The sequence below is a fragment of the Psittacula echo genome (assembly GCF_963264785.1).
Source record: "Psittacula echo genome assembly, chromosome: 6".
Lineage (NCBI taxonomy): Eukaryota > Metazoa > Chordata > Aves > Psittaciformes > Psittacidae > Psittacula > Psittacula echo.
The window spans coordinates 36,310,119-36,331,527 of record NC_137743.1 but is presented as its reverse complement, the minus strand read 5'-3'; the positions used below and the strand labels follow the sequence as shown (position 1 = coordinate 36,331,527).

Genomic DNA, 21,409 nt, shown 5'->3' with positions numbered 1-21,409 from the left:
GTACAAAGAAATAAATGCATGTGGTCAGTATTCCTGCTTGAAATTGCTCTGAATTGATAAAAGATTTCACCGCCCTCTGCTGAAAATCGATAGGCAAATCCAGCACTGTTTGTGAGCAGAAAAATTAGACTTGAGCTGATATAAATAATGCTACAGTGTGTTCTTGAGAACACCCAAGGCAAAAGAAGTACAGTGTAATTGCAGGTCAGCTTCATATGTACAATTGCAATTCCACATTTTAAAAATTCTGCACTAGTCTTTAAATAGAGAATTGCACTTCAAGATTACATGGTAAAGCATTTCATTTTCTTAATTTAATTTTCAGAATGCTTTGATCATACAGCATCAGTTAGGCAACTACTTTCTTGCTCTGTCTTTTTCCTTTACATTAAAAGATAAATATTGCCAGTCTCCAGAAAAGTAATGATTTTTAAAATGAAAATAATGTCATTTACATGTGGAGTCACGCTACCTTCCTTAGCACAGATGATGTTAATATAAAAGAGATATTTAGAAAACAGAAATGAGGCTCCATCCCTGAAAGCTGGAGAAGCATCCTAAATTAGATACTCTTTATCTATTTGTTATTGTCAAATATTTTATTTCTTATCTGACCTGAAAAGAGAATATACTTGTAAAAAACAAATAATTATTATCTCTGTCTTGTATTTTAGCCTGTTTTGTGATACCACATAGAAATGCTAAGTCTTGTATAAGAATGCTGTGCACTAAGGAATGAAGTAAAGACTCAGTCTGACGTCAAGCTCCAGGCCTTTGGAGTTGCTATGTATATGTATAGGTATTTATATGCACACATGGATGTATGTGCACATGTGCCTGATCGCAGCAAACCCATTTGGTTCTATGATTGCAAAAGGAGCTTTGTTTGAATTATTGAATCTTGAAACACAAAGTTCCAGTAAGTAACCTAAATCAAATCCCCAGGACAGATTATAGACTAGAATACATGTAATGTTTTAACAACTGACTTTAAATTTAATAGGTGTTGGCCTTGTTATTACTGATGAATTACCTACATATATATATGTATATGTATATATACAGCTGTATACACACAGTACTTAGTTTTTGTTCCAGTTTAAATATATGCTTTGCAGACATATTTTTTACTTTGCACATATTCTGTAGTATGCACATTTTGATTTATATGGACCTGAATGTTAAGTATGTGTTTTTTAAAATGTTCTTAAAGTACAGCTGGGATACAGAATTGCTATGAAGAACAAGACAGGAATTCAAAATTATTCTGATAAATAGAAAACCCTGTCAGGAATGGAGTTACCTCTCAGGAATGTTATAGATAAAGTTTATTCTGCCTTATGGCCTGATGATGGACTACATGACCTTTCATATTCTCCTCAAGCCCTGTTTTATGATTCTGTGATCAATTCATTTCTGCATTTGACAGGTGCTGTAAATATACTGTAGGTAATTCTACTACCTTTAATACTTTTAATGCTTTTTCTTTTAATTCCCATATTTTGCACTTGAAACACTTTAACTACTTTTAAAATGTAATCTTGTCTATCAGAAGATGGTCATAATAAAGGATATGGGTCTCATTTGGCTGTTTGGCAAACATATTCTTTCCAGCCTAAAACAACCTGTAATGCTGAATTTCTCTGAGAAATTACAAGGCTGTAAGTTACTACTTTTTAACATAAGGATAACTCAAGGTTTATTAGCTGTTGATCCAGTGTTATTCCCATTAGTGGTAATAACTTGCAGATAACTAACTTCATTTGGAAAATGGAATCCTGATTCTCAAAGTCATTTTAGTAACAGTCATTCTGATAGTAACATTCACATCAGATTACTCTTTGTTGCATGTTAAAGTCATGACAAAGTGGTTGTCATCTTTCAAGTGTAATTTAGTCTTGCAAATAGGTGAACTTGTTAAAATATTGTCAGGTTAATCAAAATTGATTTGTGTGTACTAAACCCAGTGACTGCTAATCAAGTATCGGGTTAGGAAGCTTTTGTAGTAATTTTAAGTCTTTGATAGTTTCCCATTATTCATGATGGAATGACTCATTGGATTTGCAGAAACATATTAAAACCTGAACATCTTTCCAAGGCAGGATGCAAATGCACTACAGACTAAAGCATCTTCTTTAGAAATGTATTTTCAAAACCTGACAGTTTGGATCACTGTATTTGTTATACCTTACATACAATGAATTGTTCTCCAGACCATGTAAGTCTCTTGTGGTCTTCCCAAACTTTGTTGCTTATAACTATCTTGCTGTTTTTATAGGCAACGGTTAAAGAGATATTTACAATTGTAGTCTCTGCGTAAGAATATCATCCATTTAAAAGGCAACTAGTATATGGTGCATCTGTAGTGTAAGCATATGCATTTAGAACTTCTGCGTGTGTCATTTGAAAGAAAATTCTGTGTAATTGTGAATTTGTTAGACAATATGGTGAATTTTTTGTAATTATATGATGATCAATATGGGCTATATGGGTTATTGGTGGATAAACCCTCTGACATGATGAAGAACAGAAACTTACTTTGTACAGAGCCACAAGGAGCTTTGCACTCTGCTCACACCCTTTAAAACTTACGTCTTATTTTCTTTCAACAGAAAGCTTTTCTTTACAGACTACGGGAATACTGCCAAGGTTGAGAGATGTGACATGGATGGAATGAACAGGACGTGGATAGTAGACTCTAAAATTGAACAGCCAACTGCTCTTGCACTAGACCTCATCAATAAATATGTGTACTGGGTTGACATATATCTGGATAGTGTGGAAGTTGTTGACTATCAAGGGAGAAAGAGACACACGATAATTAAAGGCAGACAAGTAGGTATTTCTTCGAGCATTAGTTAAAAGTAATGCTATAAATATATGAACATACATAATGCTAACATTTGCGGTGATTTCAGATTGTTTTCTCTTTTTAGTTCAAATGTGTTAGAAGTTAAAAGATCCATCTGCATGTTTTGTTATATTTGCAATTTAGCCCATTTTGCAACATATGAACAAGCTTCCATTCAGTGTCTCATTAACTATACACCATGTGAGTTACACTCCCTATTGTAAAAGACTTCAGGAGGGAAAATATGGGGTGATAGACAGACACTACGGGATAAATTATTAATGACAAGAAGATGTCCTTGCCAGTTCAGGAAGGAGAGACTAACAGGCACAACAATGTGAAAGAAACAGAATAGCTAGAACTATTCACCTGTTCAGACTCATCTAGATTCCTTTAAATCATATTTTGTTGATGGCAGTGATGCTTTTCCCAGTTGATCCGGATGTCTGGAGTCATAAATACAAATGCAGAGACTGAGTCTTTGAGCTGGAGAATATCAATCTGTTATTGTTGCTTCAGCTTGGAGAGTGAGGTAAAATGGAGGGAAAGGAAGGGTTCCCCGGCAGTTGTGAAGATTGTGTAAAAAGAGGGAAAATTAGCAAAGACCAAACTATTTCTTGTTGCTACTTGAACTGCCAGATCTTTTGTGGGTACCGTGTTTACATCTGCTTCTGCTTGACGTTAAACAGAGTGTGTAAAAATGTGCAGACAGAATAAACACTTTACCTGTTCTGCTGTCATTCTTTGCTTTGCTTCCAGGTAATCACTTTTTAGTAAGAGACAACTGGCTAGCATAACTGCCATTTTAAAATAGGCAGAAGATGTGACAAAAAACAATCTAGGTCACCTGGATAAAGGGCAAATACCTTCCTACTTTTTACCAAATTCCTGCCAGTCTTTAGTCACTTGTTCTGGAATAACAGGTCTTGTAAACAACTTCAGGTAACATTTTTTCATAGATACCTAAAAAAAGAAAGCCATTTTCAGAAGCAACTAACAAATGATTTTACAGACTTGTAACTGGGTTGTATTAGTGTCATAGGAGAGATGCTTGTTTCTTCTTTCTTAAACTTTCATGCAAAAGAGTTTATTATTTATAATGTTCTTCTCTAGGTAAGAAATTAGAAAGATACCTGTTTTTTTCAATATGAATGAACGGTGTTAAAAAGTTTGGCCTCTCAGTTAGTCATTGTTACTGCAAAAGGAGAAGCATATTGGTTGTCTTTCCACTCAGATGAAAAATTGGTAATTTCACTAGGTTCTGTGTCTGCATTTGTCAGGATTTAGAATGACTGCAACTCCAAGTTACTTCTCATTAGTCTAAGGTAATAGCAAACCAGAAAACTATTCTCAAGAAATCTTAGGGATTAAAGTCTATTTCATAAGTACAAGCATATCAAAGGACATGCTTTCCAAATGATACGGGCTTTTTAGGTTGATAGGCTTTCAAACAACTATTCTTTGTAGCAAGGAACATTTCCATTCATGCATAAGATAGCTGGCAAGCTTCATGAAATATACAAACAAACAAATGCATAAATTAAATAAAAAAAAAAAAGTCTTTATAAAATTCATTGTAAAAAGACTCACATATAGTTTTCATAGTGTAAATACAGAAAAGCTCTCTTGGAAGTTAAATAATAAAGATTTAAACTGAGTGCAAATGGAAATAGGGCAGAAAGGATTAATGCAACAATTTGGTACAGATACCAAATTGCGGATACATCAGACAATCATGTACATGATACCATGTACAGATACATCATTATTTTCAAGGCTGTTTTCTTTTCCATCTTACAGTAATTGGATTGAATTTCTATTGGGTCTTAATCAAACACTTCCATTGATTTTATTTTTTTTTTAATTATTATTTTTCTGGGAAAAGGCTGAATACAATGGCAAGATTTGGCCAACTGGGGGGTAATTTCCAGAAAGGACTGAAATATTTGATGGAGAACAGGGGGGGTTGTTTGGTTGGTTGGTTGGTTTTGGTGACACATGTCTGAATTTGTGATAAATGAGATGAGTAAATGCTTTGCAGTGAGCAATTTATTGATTAAACTAGTAAGATATTCAGTCCATGAATATCTGAACATCTGCCAACAAATTTGTTCAGCTTTCAAAACTGCAAATGAAATATTTTACATTTCCTGAATCTATAAATCAAGCACAACCACTAGATTATTGAACACCTCATGTTTGAGCTGTGATTGGCTGGCTGAGTAACTAACGTTAGGTAGGTTTTAATGTACTTAGACACATCATGGACTATTACAACTTTAGAATTCACTTTTTGAGAAACAAGCAGTACTGTGTGGACACAACCAAATTCAGAGATACTGACAAAAAAGGAATACAAGCATAGCTAAGGGAAGTTGTTTATTTAATCATTTATTTACTTAAGAAAATATCTGGTAGGCGCATATTGCCCTATTTTCCTTGCTATGATTATAACATTATAAAAAAAATACATCAATTCATCCCATGAATACTTTTAAATATCTATATTCGCTGTATTTATTAGTTAATGCTAGTTAGTAGAAGTTAATCAATCTTTATAATAATTGTTTAATTAATATTATTTAAGACTAAAATAAGTTGCACAAAACATATGCAGAACATTTTAATTTAAACGAGAGAGAAACTGGGAAATTTAGAGGATAAATTAATTTGGATTGTTAAATATTTTGAATTTTCTGCCTTTCTTGTACAAAGCTTTTCTAATTATAAGCTTCAGACTACAAGAATGTGAACTATACTTATGGCATAGCTTGTGTTTATTATTTACAAATATTTATGGATATATTCAGAAATCCTTTTGTACAATTCACAGTAATGTTTAATGTTTAGAAATCATAGATTAACCTAACACAGTCAGCTAAAATAATGATGATTTTTTTTTTTTTCCTTTTCCAGATTAGGCATCTCTGTGGCTTGGCAGTATTTGAAAACTATTTATATACAGTTGATTTAGATAACCTCAGCATTTTACAAATAAACAGATATAATGGCACCGATATTCAGTCTCTTGCCAGACTTGACAATGCTAAAGAGATCCATGTGTACCAGAAAAGATCTCAAACAGCAGGTAAGATCAACATTCATTCTTAGAAAACGTTAACACAGGTGGTAGGTGGGTGTGTTAAAAAGGTTCTTCCAGAAAAACCTATCAGAATATGCAGTGAAAATTTCTCACTGTGACAAAACTGTTGCTTCTTCATCTGCCCAGTTTTCTTTGTGCTTACTGCTAGTTTTCTTGCATGTTTAAGCTTGGCTTCCTAAGCATTCATCTTGGAGATCGGCCAGAGAGCCCTGGTCTGCAAGTTTTCTGGCTCCACACACTTACCGCTTTCAGAATTTAACACCTTCAAAACTGTTAGATGTCCAGTACCATCCATACACTTGGGTCTCAGACCTCAGAGATCCCTGGTTTCTCTGGGCCTGCTTTTCAAACAGACTACAAACCTCGAGTGAGCCTCCATCTTCAGGGCTGCCAAAAAAGCAGAGACATAGGCAGCTAACCTGCCTAACTGCCAGCACAGCAACTGGTAAAATAGGAAATTGCTGATAAGTTTTCCTTGGATTGTATAAATATCATCTTTGCCTTCTGTAGAAAAAAATCTTCATTTTTGTCTAGAATGAAAAGCTTCCTATAATCTCAGAATTTTTGGTAAAATAGCAATTTCTGAGGTCCATAGTCCTGTACATAGTCCTATGGCTCTAATCATGGCTCTGATGCATACTCTCTACATTTGCAACAGCACTGTGATTTGTGGGAACTCTGTGCAAAGATAGCAAGATCCAAAATGTTTACAGAGGTATTTTATGAGATTCTTTTTTGTATGACTGATAACAATAAATCATTGTCCTGACTGCTTAGCCAGAAAAGCTAATGCATCAATTCTGTTGTTATTAAACAGACTGACTGCTGTTAGAGCCATTTCTGAAGTGGGAACAAACTCTAAATTTGCATAGAGTGAACAAACTAAATTTCATCCTCTAGCTGAGAGCATTGATTTGCAGATATCAGTGTCTGGAGGAGGCTGCAAAGACTCTTCCCTTGCTGTAGGCCCTCTATCTTGTACCCCTGGGGGAGTCAGAGAGGTTGAGTAGAGGACAGGCATGAGCACAGTGTAATCTTTTATTACATCCTTTGATTACTCTGTTCCTCTTGCCCTTTGTTCACTCTGCTACTTCTTTTGTTTTGAATGGGCATGTTTGTTGCTTGTCAGGATTTGCTGTAAAGGCTGTCTCAGCTTAGTAGAGTTTCTGTACGCCTTGAACAATATCGATCTTAAACCACTTGATATTTTTTTTTTAAACAATTAAGAAGTTTGAGGTAAAGGAGAAAGAAGATACAAACATTTTTTGAGCTAAAATACTGTTGGTACTGTTGCCCTATTGTAAGCCAGTTTGGTAAATATAACATAGCAAGGTTGATATTTTTTTTTTCATCGGATTTACCTTAAAGTGTTTAAAAAATGGATTTGATATATTGGTCTGCTAATTTAGAACTTTGAATTTGAAAATATGAAATCCAGAGAAAGGAATTATTTGGCTTCTTCTGCTGGATTTATATCCTAGCTGTACACATATGGAAAAACGCTACAAGGTTTGTTCTATTCTTTAGTTTTTGCCCAGGTATCTGCCCCAGAATGTTGCTATCTAATGGTGTTGAATAAATAGCAAACTGCATTGGCATGGGATTCACTCTATTCTCAAAAAAAAAACCCAACCAAATAAATGAACCAAAGCAATAAATAAAAAAGGGGAAAAGTGTCAGCTACCCCAAGGGAGTGCTTCCTGATAAATGCTGTGCAGAAACTTATTCAAAAAGGTTGATCACACACACTGATAGGTATAGCCTGAGAGCCACAATACGGCCCTTTGGATTACTTGTCTGGTTTGGATATCATCTTTAAAAAACATATAGCTGCAAGAAACTTTATAGCTGCATTCTAAGGAAAGATTTATTATGACACAAATTCCCTTTTTTGGTGTCTAAACTTTCTACATGCTGATGCATATAATTATCTTGCTTTAAATGGATCTGAATTGTGCTGTTTCTCACTTGCCATAGTCAGAAGCCATGCATGTGAAGTGGACCCATATGGAATGCCGGGAGGATGTTCGCACATCTGTCTGCTCAGCAGCAACTACAAGGCACGAACTTGTCGCTGCAAGACTGGCTTCATCTCGGGGAGTGATGGCAGGTCATGCAAAAGTATGTTATTTAACTCAAATAGCCTGCCAGCCGCAAATATTCCTGGGTATAGTTCTGGGTTTTATTTAACATGTTTATCAATAACAGTAGAAATCACTCAGGCTGCTTTTAAGTAAAATGTGTACCTGACACCTTGTTCATATATCCCTTCATTCCCTCAAAATGATTTGATTTGGCTTAGTTCATAGAAGTGACAAATTAAACCTGGAATGCTGGTTAAAGAATTCTAAAAATTATCATGTTTTATGTTAGTCAGTCTTAGTCTTTCTTTATATATACTATGCATTCTCACAGCATATAGGTACTGAAAAGCTTCTAAATAGTTTGTCACATCCAGTATTTACCCATACAATCAACTTGTAACTCAGAGGCTGATCATTCATGTGAATAAGTCAAGCAAGGCTTTTCTCATAATGCTTTGTGATAGCAAGCTTGAGTTGTGTAACTATAGTCATACCTAATGTTAAGTATACGCAATAACCTACAGCCAAAAGGACAATCATGAAAGTCATGAGGAGCACCTAGTTTTGTCTGGTTTCTTGATCAAATTGCATTGATCTAGTTCAGATGAAAGGCATGCAATTAGATAACTTTGATGGATAGATGGTAGATAGATAATTGATCTCAGTCAAACCTCATATGGTTTTCACTCACCATTCCAACAAAAAAACCCAAACAATTAAAAAAGAAGTATATATTTTGGAGATTTTTAATAGGTATATTGATAGTATTAAGCATCTAAGGATATTTCTAAGTACCTCTAAGGAAAGAAATTTACTAAGCTTCAATTATTTGTAATTAACTTATGTAACTGAATAGTAAAAATCTCCTGAGAAATAGGAAATATTGGTATCCATGTTTCGTATCTCAGTATGAAAGAACAGCATGTATTGATTTGTAGAATTCCCTTCCATTTGAAAAATATTTACTGTAATCTTTTGTCTTGTTTGTGTCTGAGAAACTTTAAGTGAAAAAAAAAGGTATTTTGTGTTTGCTGGAGTTTATGATCTTGTTAGATATAATGATTGCTTCAGTCATGGTATACATTACCCGGATAGATCTTAATGAATTGTAAAATTAAAAATCTATAAAGCTGTATATGTCCATTTCACAGTAGATGCAAAGTTATTCTATGACCTAGAATTGCTTTTCAGTTGAACTTTTACAGAAAAAAAAAAATTAGATATATGCAGCTCACTGAAGTAATCTGCATTTTAATTAAGGTAATATAATTAGCTAGATTTTTTTAGTTTAGATACCTTCAGAATGAATCACAGAATCATAGAATAGTTAGGGTTGGAAAGGACCTTAAGATCATAAAGTTCCAACCCCACTGCCATGGGCAGGGACACCTCACACTAAACCATGCCACCCAAGGCTCTGTCCAATCCAGCCTTGAACACCACCAGGGATAGAGCATTCACAACCTCCCTGGGCAACCCATTCCAGTGCCTCACCACCCTAACAGTAAAGAACTTCCTACTTATATCCAATCTAAACTTCCCTTGTTTAAGTTTTAACCCGTTACTCCTTGTCCTGTCACTATAGTCCCTAAAGAAGAGTCCCTCCCCAGCATCCTTATAGGACCCCTTCAGATACTGGAAGGCTGCTACGAGAGGTGCTCCAGTCCCGTGATCATCCTTGTGGCCTCCTCTGGACTTGCTCCAACAGTTCCATGTCCTTTTTATGTTGAGGACACCAGAACTGCACACAACACTCCAAGTGAGGTCTCACGAGATCAGAGTAGAGGGGCAGGATCACCTCCTTCGACCAGCTTGTCACGCTGCTTTTGATGCAGCCCAGGATACGGTTGGCTTTCTGGGCTGCGAGTGCACACACTGAAGCCAGCTCATGTTAAGTTTCTCATTGACCAACAGCCCCAAGTCCTTCTCCGCAGGGCTGCTTTGAATCTCTTCTCTGCCCAACCTGTAGCTGTGCCTGGGATTGCTCCAACCCAGGTGTAAGACCTTGCACTTGGCATGGTTAAACTTCATCAGGCTGGCATCAGCCCACCTCACAAGCTTGTCAAGTTCCCTCTGGATGGCATCCCTTCCCTCCGGCGTATCAGCCGAACGACACAGCTTGGTGTCATCGGCAAACTTCTGAGGGTGCACTCAATCCCACTGTCCATGTCACCGACAAAGATGTTGAACAAGATCGATCCCAACAGCGATCCCTGAGGGACACCACTCATTACTGGTCTCCGGCTGGACACTGAGCCATTGATCACCACTCTTTGAGTGTGGCCATCCAGCCAGTTCTTTATCCACTGAGTGGTCCACCTATCAAATTGATGTCTCTCCAATTTAGAGACAAGGATGTCATGTGGGACAGTGTCGAACGCTTTGCATATGTCCAGGTAGATGACATCAAGTGCTCTACCGCTGTCCATCAGTTCCGTAGCCCCATCATAGAAGGCCACCAAATTGGTGAGGCAGGATTTCCCCTTAGTGAAGCCATGCTGGCTGTCACCAACCACCTCCTTGTTTTTCATGTGCCTTAGCATGCCTTCCAGGAGAATCTGCCCCAAGATTTTGCCAGGCACAGAGGTGAGACTGACTGGTCTGTAATTCCCTGGGTCATCCATTTTCCCCTTCTAGAAAATGGGGGTTGTATTTCCCTTTTTCCAGTCATCGGGAACTTCACCTGACTGCCATGATTTTTCAAATATGATGGCCAGTGGCTTAGCAACTTCATTTGCCAGCTCCTTCAGGACCCGCGGATGGATTTCATCAGGTCCCATGGACTTGTGTACATTCAGGTTCTTAAGATGGTCTCGAACTAGATCCTCTCCTACAGTGGGCCTAAGGTCTTCATTCTCAGTCTCTGTGTCTGCCTTCCAAGACTTGGGTGGTGCGGTCAGAGACTTTGCCAGTGAAGACTGAGGCAAAGAAGTCATTAAGAACCTCAGCCTTCTCTGAATCCAGGGCAGAAATGAAATAAAATAAATTAAAGTTAAATTTTTGGAATTGAATAATACTCCTGCTCCCCCACTAATTGTGCTGGTTAATTAAACAGTGACATTATGCACTGCAAAAAGATTAGGCAGCATCGGTTTATGTTTGTAATCTTTCTTTTGCAGGACCAAAGAATGAATTGTTTCTTTTTTATGGGAAGGGACGTCCAGGAATAATACGGGGAATGGACCTGAATACCAAAGTATCTGATGAATACATGATCCCTATAGAAGACTTGGTCAATCCTCGTGCTCTGGACTTCCATGCTGAAACCAGTTACATTTACTTTGCCGATACTACCAGTTTCCTAATTGGACGACAGAAAATTGATGGCACAGAGCGAGAAACAATCCTCAAAGATGGTGAGCAATGCTGATAGTGACATTCACAGAATCTCACTAAGGAGAAGTTGAACTGACATTTATAGATAATTTAAGGCTTTATTTAATTCTCCCAAGGAAACCAGACCCAAACTAGGCCTCGAACAGAGTTGGAGATACTTCTGTTCCTTTATAACTTGCTGTTTATTCTTCCTGAGTGCAGAAATTAAAGTTAAGTTGCTCTGTTGTGAATTCTTACTTTGTCCATTTAAGCTTATACCCACCAGTGAGTAACTCCTGCATTTTCACTGCATTCTTTCAGTAGGAAGATACAATGGATCCATAATGCAATTCTTTTTAATCATTCTCTGATCCATCCCATACCCTTCTGGATGTTATGACTTCATTGTGTCACAGTGTTGATTCTGGAGCTTGTGCCAGTAGTTTGGCAGAGTGAGACTTCCTGTAGTTCTTGCAAACTCATTTGAAAAAGCAGCTTTGTCTTTCCTGATGTGTTTTCCATTGTATATGTGGAAGCAACAGGAAGACGGAAACATTTTTCAGAAGTTTAATTAAGATATTTGTACTATTTATTATAGCAATGAGAGAAAATAGCAGCAGTTCTCTAGTTTGCTCCTCTCCCACCACACTTCCCAGAATCTCCTTGGTCTAAATCATATCTCATACAAAATTCTGTTTCAGTGATAAAACCTCCAGTTTGTCAACACATATTTCTTTTTCTTTTATGGACTCTTTTTATGAAAGACTGCTTCAGTAGGAAATAACAAGTGCCTCAGTTGAAATCCATTCTACAGTAATTATTTTCTAATACTCAAGAAAATAAGCAGGATGAATATTAATCTTGACTTTTAACTAAAATACTATTGCTATATCACAGGGATTTTCATTCCCTGGCATTCATAACCTATGTTTTAATCCACCTGTCTCAGAGAAGTTATCTCCAGTTTGCAGTGATATGGTGGTGGTTTGGAATGAGGTTTCTCAGAGTCCGCACAAAAATCACTTCAGCAGTAGTTACAAGGAATAGATGGCTTTTTACCCTCTGTTGGTGGTTGCTTAATAGAAGTCAGCTGTCTGAGCAAATAATAAATACTCAGCTGTCAATCTCACAAATCTTCATTTCACTGCAAACATGGAAATGGATAATATACATCACAGAACTTCCATTGCTGACTTCCTCTTACTAAACAACACACATTGCATTTTACAACAAAGTAATTAGAGGAAGGAGCAGACAAGGATGTCAGTTTAAATATTTTAAGGTAGCACCAAGGAGTATCCCTGCTGAAAGGTGTCAGAGAGGTTTGGGTTAGTCTAATCAAACATGCAGACATGAATGAACTTTGTATACCAAACCAGTGAATTGAAGAGACTCTTTTAAACAATGTTTAATTGGACTTTCTGCTCTAAGTGCAATATAGCAAAAATACCAGTGCCATACCAAAAGAATTATGGACTACCTGATTGGTAGTCCTAATATTTACAAAGATCAAAAAATGTCACTGTCACTCCTTCCCCACCCACTCCTTCCCTGGGAGCTTACATTGTTTGTTAGAACTTGGTGTAGTTTCATAACTTTGAAGTATGTTTAGAGAACACTTGTTAATGTATTTTTCATGATTTAAAAAATTAATATGTCCTCCAGTCATACCACCTCAGCTTTTATTCTTGTCAGCTCTCAAGAACTCAGCAGGGATAGATTAAATCATTCCTTGGTGGAAGGCTACTAGAGAAAATCAGGTGTGTCAGGAGGTGGCTTAATATTCGCTCTGAACAGCATGCTGCTAAGGAACTCACATCTGTGGTAGGTGTCACTTCTTAGATTAGAAGTTGTCGGTTTTTGTGACTATCAGGTTTTGCAAGAACAGATATGCTAGCTCAAACAACACTGTAACTCTGACAATTACAGTTTGCCTACATGAGAGCCTCATCCTACAAGCTGTTGACTGGGAATTGAGAATGCTGCGCACCTAACACTGCTGGAGTTTGATTTCCCATATAGTTTAGCTGTGATTTCTTATTCTTCACTTCAGGAAACAAACTGCTGTGTAATATTGATAACTATTTGACAGCCCACAGCACTGCCTATCCTAGAGTTGGTGGCACAACTGCGATTGTAGTGTACTTTTTCCAGCAACAGAAATTATCATAATTAATCTTTCAAACTTGCGTGTAAATTTATTTTTTTTTTTAAAAACCAAACAGTGGAACAAACCAGACATTTTTAAAGGAATTTAAATATTGTTCAGTTGAAGTAACATAAACACAAACTCTACTGGGATTTTTTTCTTTTTGTCTATTTTGGGTTGCTGTGAGACTTAAGGTATTATATTATTAATTTGTAAATATTAGCAAAGATGATCAAGGGCTAACTTTTTTGCTTAAAAAAGGTCAAAGTAAGTCTGTAAAGATCTTTGGAAGCTGTTTAGCTGGTTGGTGTATAGAAGAAATATTTTTTTCGCTGCTTTTCATGTTAATGTAGTATATTAGGCACTATTAGTCTACATGATCTAACTGACATTGATGAGCTAGGCCATTCTGTACCAAATTACACACTCTTGCATATTTAAAAGCAATGTGGCAATTTTTTGCCTCTAGAAATATGAGGGTTTGGAGCCCACATCATACTGTTGATTATAAAATTCCAGTAGTATTTCCAGAATTACAAATCTTACTTTTTCAATCATCAAGTGAAAAATGATAAAAATGATATTTTATTCACCTCATACTTTTCATGTTGAAAGGGCTTAAATGTAGAAAGTCTGGCTGTAGTAAAATCAGCTCTCTTTAATCAGAATGGCTATTATTTTGTTTCTTTTACTTGGTATGAAACCCACCCAAAAAGTAAGGAATGTAGTTCAAGTTTTTAGATAGTTAAAGTGAACTTTAAACCATAACTTCACAAAAAGAATGTAAATTGTCTCTATAGGATTGTGCTGTAGAATTTTCCTTTATTTTAAAACTTTATCATATATTTACTATCTAATTACCATGAAGTTTTTTGATTTAGATTGTATTTGGCTTAGAAACAGATCCTCCAAAATTCCCACAGAAAGCATAGTAGGTGACATACAGTAGCTATTTTATGAAACTGGATAAACTTGGAGCAATATTGGAGGAAATTTGGAGAAAGTTGGGGCTGTTCAGCCTGGAGAAGAGAAGGCCACGTGGGGACCTCATAGCAGCCTTCCAGTATCTGAAGGGGGCCTACAAGGATGCTGGGGATGGACTATAGTGATAGGACAAGGGGTAACGGGTTCAAACTTAAACAAGGGAAGTTTAGATTGGATATAAGGAAGAAATTCTTTACTGAGAGGGTGGTGAGGCACTGGAATGGGTTGCCCAGGGAGGTTGTGAATGCTCTATCCCTGGTGGTGGTCAAGGCTGGACTGGACAGAGCCTTGAGTGACATGGTTTAGTGTGAGGTATTCCTGCCCCTGGCAGGGGGGTTGGAATTAGATGATCTTAAGGTCCTTTCCAACCCTAACTATTCTATGATTCTATGATAATATGCTTGTAAATTTTAGGTGGTATCTAGCATTCTAATTTAATACTTAGCTTTGCTGTTGATACATATTTGGACTGCTTTGTGTCCCAAAGAAGAAAAAAAAAACCAACAAAACATTTTCATTAAAAAGCTGAACTTATTAGTATAAAAACTTAATTTAACCCAAAATGTCTAGGTCGGCAGGGTAGAAATAAAACGGGCTTTGAAAAAATCACTCGTTGTTCTAAAGCTTGATTTCAGTCATGTCAGTGTTTTCTTCAGTTGAATAGAATCTGCTGAAACCCCTCTGATCCCTAAAGGACTTTTCTTTCCTCCTGAAGCTTGTCTTGGTTGTCTGTTCTGTTCAGCAGACTTTCTCTGCGAGCCTTGGGCTCCCAGGTCCTTGGTGAGATGCCCTCTTCCCTTCTACCATACTTTGAACTTCTCTCTTCTCAACATACTTGATCACTCCAAGACCTACTTTCAGCAAGTTCCAGCTGACTCTGGCACTGCCTTTTTAAAAGAATGTAGCAAAGGTACTCAGATTGAGAGACATCAAATAAAACTGACAGTCCATCAGCCTGGGAAACCTAGATGTGCTGCTGGCACCGATCTCACCCACTCTGGCTAATCCACAGTTGTTTTATACTTGAACGGCTGAATCTTGTCAGACTGGGTGGTTGCTGGGTTAGGTATGTCTTGTATTGTTGTTTCATATCCTCCACCTGGAAAGTGAATTTTGACACCATTGTTTCCTTCAAGCTTCTTAGATCACAAGGAAAAATAGTTCCCCAAAATATAGTGCTGCTTAGCTGTATCAGAAATACGAATAAAAATGTTAACCACGTTTTGGAAAACCCCTCAGCAGATGACACTTTTTTCCCCTAACTTTCTCATATTGTGTCTCACAGCATGTAGTGTCATCTTTACACCCATGACTGATTTATTTAATTTAGGTCTAGTTTCTTATGTGAACAGAGTTTAGTTGATACTTAAGATGGCACCTTTGTCTCTCTGTAGTATCTTTGAGACCTGCAGAATGATTTCAAGTTAATTTGATATATAGGGCAGAGGTCCAACTATAATTGAAATCTTGTAATTTTGTAAAAATAGGGAGAGGAGATATCAAGGACTGATGATTTGCAAGTTCACTCTTATTTTATTGTTTTCTGTAGCTGGGCATAGCAATGTAAACACAGAAATTGTGAAATGGAATTACAATGGAAGAAAAAAAAAATCACTGTTCTTCAGCTAAGTAGTCAAAAACCAAAGAAACATGTGAATATATAAGTAGTCAGACTTCAATTCCTCCCATGTTCAAAGAGCTATACATTTAAAAATGGCAGCTGGATATGTTATGTTACTGTTCAGTGCAGGTGGTAGATTATAGTTTGCAGTTAAAGTGTTAAAAAAAAAAAAAAGAAAAAAACCCCCAAAAAAAACCAACCCAAAGAAAACCTAGCAAGTGTAAAATTCATCACAGTTTCATATACATACATATATACATATGTCTCCATGAGTGTTTAATTTAACATAAGCAATATGCATGCAATAGGATGATTACACACTTGGAATTGTAGACAGCATTAAAGTTAGAAAGAATCCTGAACTACTCTAGACCTTGTTGATTTCTTCAAGACAAGTAAACTCATTTCTTGATTACTTTCTGTGTTATTGTCAAGAATTTCCTTCCTGATATGTTTAAAACATTTATCTCATTTGCATTATTCATCTTTCCTGATTGTTCATTGCCCTTGTGCACAGACAGAGGATACTGAGGGAAAAAGCAGTTTAAAAAATATTGCATGGATGTCATGTATGAATTTCAGTAGCTATTACATTCTTTTAATATACTATTTTTAAACATTGAAAGCATACTGACTGAAGTATCCTTGTTATTTTTAAATTTTAGTATACAGTGCAAATTTATATCATCATACACTTCAACATTGAAATGCATTCTGCTTTTTTAAAAAGAAATAGTTATAAAACTAACAAAACATGAAACATTTTGCAATGACAAGGTACTTGAAAACAGTATAGCTCTGCCAACTTGATAGGGAATATGATGGTATTACAATCCCTAAAATCATTGTTCAAGAAATACACTGTGAAGTAATTTATCATGTTCCAATGCTACTGAGATTTTAACAGCGCCTTTTATAGATGTTATTATTGCATCAAAAGGTATAAAGAGCCCAATATTTCATTTTTTTGGTAAAACTCCCTCATTTTTTTTCTTAGTGTATTGTTGATGACCTACCATATGTTATCTGTGGGTTACAGTAAGCAGAAACTTTTCTGTACTGCACTAAATAAGTTATGTGGACTGTGACTCAGTGAGAGCTTTGCATTCCCCCCCACCACTAAGAATTTTACTGACTTCTTGTAGAGAATGAGATAGTTTATTTGAGGGATAGTCAGTAAAGGTGTTTGGGGTCTATAAAATATTACTGGTGAAGAGCTTGTACCAAGGAAAATATGTCTGACGTTGCAAAAGAAAATTTGTAGGTTTGTTGAAGTTAGGAATGTTAGTAAGACCTTTCCATTAGTACTTACTGATTGTATTATGGGGAGGCATTTTGGTGGAGAAATCTGAGGGAAGGAAGGTTTAAATGATGGCAACACGGCACCACTGCACAAATCTGCTGCAGTTAAAATGGCTGGTAACAACTTGATGTCCCAAACCGGCACTTCAGGAGTTCACATGGAGTTGTTGTCTGGGAAGCTGACAGTTAAGTTACAAAGGTCTGGCAGCGCAGTTCAAACGCTACAAAGTTGTCTTCAATTTAGCAGATTTTCACACGCCTATCTGGTACAAGGAGGATTTAAGTATGAGCAGTGACTTTTGTCACATCAGCATTTCCTAAGAAATTGTAATACTTTTTTTTTTTCTTTTTGTATATTACAGTGAAAATCTCTGCATTGTACTTGTTCTGAGAAAATCTTTAAAAAATAATTAAAAAAAAAACCTCCAGTGTTGATCAGCAAGTGACATCAGCGCTGGGGAAGAAGAATGAAACTGATGAAAGCTTGTGTCTAAGTGATATTACTGGCATAGATGTGAACAGAAAAAGCAATTTACATTCCTTTTTTTCACGTCTTGATGATTTCTATCATGGAAGTTGTACTGTAGGATTGTATGTCTGAGTATGACAAATAAGTAATAACATCCATATTGTCAAGAAGCATCCTAGTAAAGGTTTTTTGATTTATTTTTTTTTCCCTAATGCATTTTTTTGTTTGGCTGGTTTTGGGGTTCTTTCCTTTTTACCTCTCCAGCCATATCGACCTTCATTTTTGCATCCATTCGGTGCTGTGAACTCTCAGGCTCGGTGGAAGCACTGCAGTCACAGCTGTTACCCCATTATCGGTTTTTAATCCAAGTGACAAGATATCAGACAAGGTAACAGTGAAAGGAGCGGTTCCATCCCCAGTTTGCCCTCAAGAAGGATACCAAAGCGAGCCAATGCGGTTCCCTCAGCCTCCGGAAGGCGCCGGGAGGCAGCAGCCGGTAGCGCCCCCCCATTCCCGGCTCTCTCTTGAGCACTGTGCACTGACTCCCAGCCGCTTCTGAGGAAGAGAATGGTGAAGGGGCCGGTGCTTCTGACAGGGCTTTTGAATGGGCGCCAAGAGGACGAGGGGTGCATGGGAAGCGAAGTGGGGTGTCGTCGCGCTGTGTGCGCCGAATTGAGCTGTTCGGGAGGGGCTGGAGCCGCCGGGCTGAGCTGCCCTGCGGATAGGGCTGTTAGTGCTCTGAGCTCTCCCTTCGAGGTTGGAGCTGGGCCTGTAACAGGCTGCGGGCCGAGCTGCTGCCGGTGGGGGGGTTGGGTTGTGCTGGTTGTGAGCACAACCCAGCTGAGCTCAGGAGGGCTTTGGTTCTGGCTGGTGGAGGAGCGCATGGAGCAGCGGCTCTGTCCAGCCCAGCGAAATATACCATGGAGGGACTGAGGAAAAGGATGGAGCAAGTGCCTGGCGTTTGTGCTTCTGGAGCCTGTTTAAAGGTGAGGGAGAAGGAGTAAAGAAGGTTGTGGCCACTCATGCTACAGCTCAAGCTCCATTGCTCCCCTTGTTGTTACAGCACCTCTGGTAATCCTACCATTTTGTGTCACCTGGCAAAAGGTAGGATGCTCGTCTCATGAAGAGTGAATACACCTGTGCCAGAGGGCTGGTGTAAGATCAGCTGCGTGACAAGGGGTGATACCTGAACTTGGATTGCCTCAATACTCACAATGTTACAAAGGCCAAGAGAAAATGACTGGAAATTCTCTGTGTTTCAACCCACATGCTTGGAATTTGAGCTCTTCTTGAAAGGAGGAAAAAAAAAAAAAAAAAGGGTTTGATGGAAGAGAGATGTTTAAAGAGAAACTGTTTAAGGATCTTACATTGTCAGCTAAGGAATTGGGATCATGTGGGAGGAGGCAGAGCTCAGTTATTGTTACAGGGTGTTGGGGAAGCTTGATGCAGAAGTTGCTGCTTGGAGAATTGTTTTACTGCTTCTCAAATGGCAAAACCTCCATGCTGAGTGCAGCAAACATTGTTGACTCATTTCAGTTCTGGATAGAGCTCTGATCCTGTCAGACTCCTGAGCTTACTGGTACCTCCAGTGGTACCATTGCAGGGGGGTTGGAACTAGATGATCTTTAGGTCCTTTGCAACAGTAACTGGTCTGTGATTCTATGATTGCTCTACAGTGTCAGTAGTTTCATGGAATCATAGAATGGTTTGGATTGGAAGGGCCCTTAAAGACCATCTAGTTCCAGCCACCTGCCATGAGCAGGGACATCTTCCACTAGACCAGGTTGCTCAAAGCCCCATCCAACCTGTCCTTGAACACTGCCAGGGATGGGGCAGCCAAAGCTTCTATGGGTAACATGTGCCAGTGCCTCACCACCCTTTTGGTGAGTAGTTTGCTCGTATATTTGCTTAGCCATGGAGAGTAACTTGGACTTTTGTGATGTTTTTCTTGTATGTTTTGTAAGGCCAAAGGACAATGAAATAAAGGTCCATTTTGTTTATTTTTAATAAGAGTGGATCTTGTGATTTGGGTAAAAGCAAGATGATTTAGGGTACTAGAACTGATCCTAGAAGCTTTTGACTTGAATAATATTTCTATTTTGGTTTTAAATTATGTAGGGTTTTGTTAAATAGTGATTTGCTCAGGGCCAGCTATGGTTAACATATGAAAGCTTATGTTTAATAACCAAGTTTTATGACCAGCCTTTGTCTTTTATGGGGTGCTTTCAGCAGAAACTAATTCTGAATGGCACAGTAAATGTTACTCAGATTCAAGGAAATAGTATAATTTAGCTATATGGACCATATATTCTTCATTGTTTGTACTAATGGATAATATTAGAACGTAAACATAACCTATTAATTTCTCACTACCTTTTTCTCTCCACAGACCTTGATAATGTAGAAGGCATAGCAGTGGACTGGATTGGAAATAATCTTTATTGGACAAATGATGGCCACAGGAAAACGATTGCTGTAGCCAGGCTGGAAAAAGCTGCTCAGAGCAGAAGAACTTTGTTGGAGGGAGACATGTCCCACCCCAGAGGAATTGTGGTTGATCCTGTCAATGGGTATGAAGTAGACTAATTTATGTGGTTTAACGCTTGTCTTTTAGTATAAATATGGGACTGAATTTCGCTTAGGATGGGGTTCATAGAGTCATATAGTAGTCTGTAATTCTACAGTGGTCTATAATATCTGTAAATCCTTTCCAGCATTCTTGCCTGAAGCCTTCAGCAGAATGCCCAGACACTGCTGAATCTATGTCCAGTTAATCTGGATATGGCTCACCTTTTTCTCAAATTGAGTGTATCAAACTGTATGTATTTTTAATACTAAGTGAACTTTATAATGCTCTCCTTTATTTTTCTCTTTGTAAGTTTCAATTTCTGAAGATAATTATAAGCATGTGCTTGTACAGATTGGTTTGCAAAATTAAATGAGAAAGGTATTTTTCATTACTTAATAGCATAATTAATTGTGATAGGCTGCATAATAAAAAGAACATTATATTAGTGTGGTGTAGTTGTGGTTTACCTAAAAATTCCCTGTTACATTTATTCAGGGAATTGTCACTGGAGAATGATGTAGTGGGTAATTCTAGTGTGGCTGGATTGATTGCTGTTTTCCTGGTGCTAGAATGTATTTACGCTACCAGGTTCTCACTTCTGAGCTTGTTCTTTGAGGAATGGAAGTAACTGTGGAAAGGCTACAATTAATTGAGGTCACATAGTAAGGACGTAAAATCAGACCACAAACCATAACCATACCTACAATTACTTTGTTAAATTTTCCAGCTCGGTAAATGCATGCCACAGGAAATAGCATATGAAGATGTATTGTCTGAAAAGGGCTATTATATAAAACACTTTTCTAATAAAAGTGTGCCCTTCATGATCATACTTCTCATGGGAGCTTTTCATGAGGGATAACATTTATTATGGCATTTTAATTATGTTTAGAAAATATTAGTCTTGATTTAACCACTGTGGAAGCATTAGCTGTGTTTTGAGATACAATTAAAGCACATTA

The 21,409-nt window shown here is 37.5% G+C and overlaps 1 protein-coding gene across 1 annotated transcript in view; it reads left to right on the top strand.

Moving 5' to 3' along the window:
* The window catches only part of LRP1B (LDL receptor related protein 1B), a gene marked incomplete at both ends in the record, with an annotated part of 775,176 nt that overhangs the window by 459,528 nt on the left and 294,239 nt on the right, over positions 1-21,409 (top strand). The window contains 5 exons of the mRNA XM_080621164.1: positions 2,613-2,835; positions 5,768-5,939; positions 7,932-8,075; positions 11,158-11,394; positions 20,268-20,448. Of these exons, the coding sequence (XP_080477290.1) occupies positions 2,613-2,835; positions 5,768-5,939; positions 7,932-8,075; positions 11,158-11,394; positions 20,268-20,448 (957 nt within the window). The remainder of the gene's footprint in view (positions 1-2,612; positions 2,836-5,767; positions 5,940-7,931; positions 8,076-11,157; positions 11,395-20,267; positions 20,449-21,409) is intronic.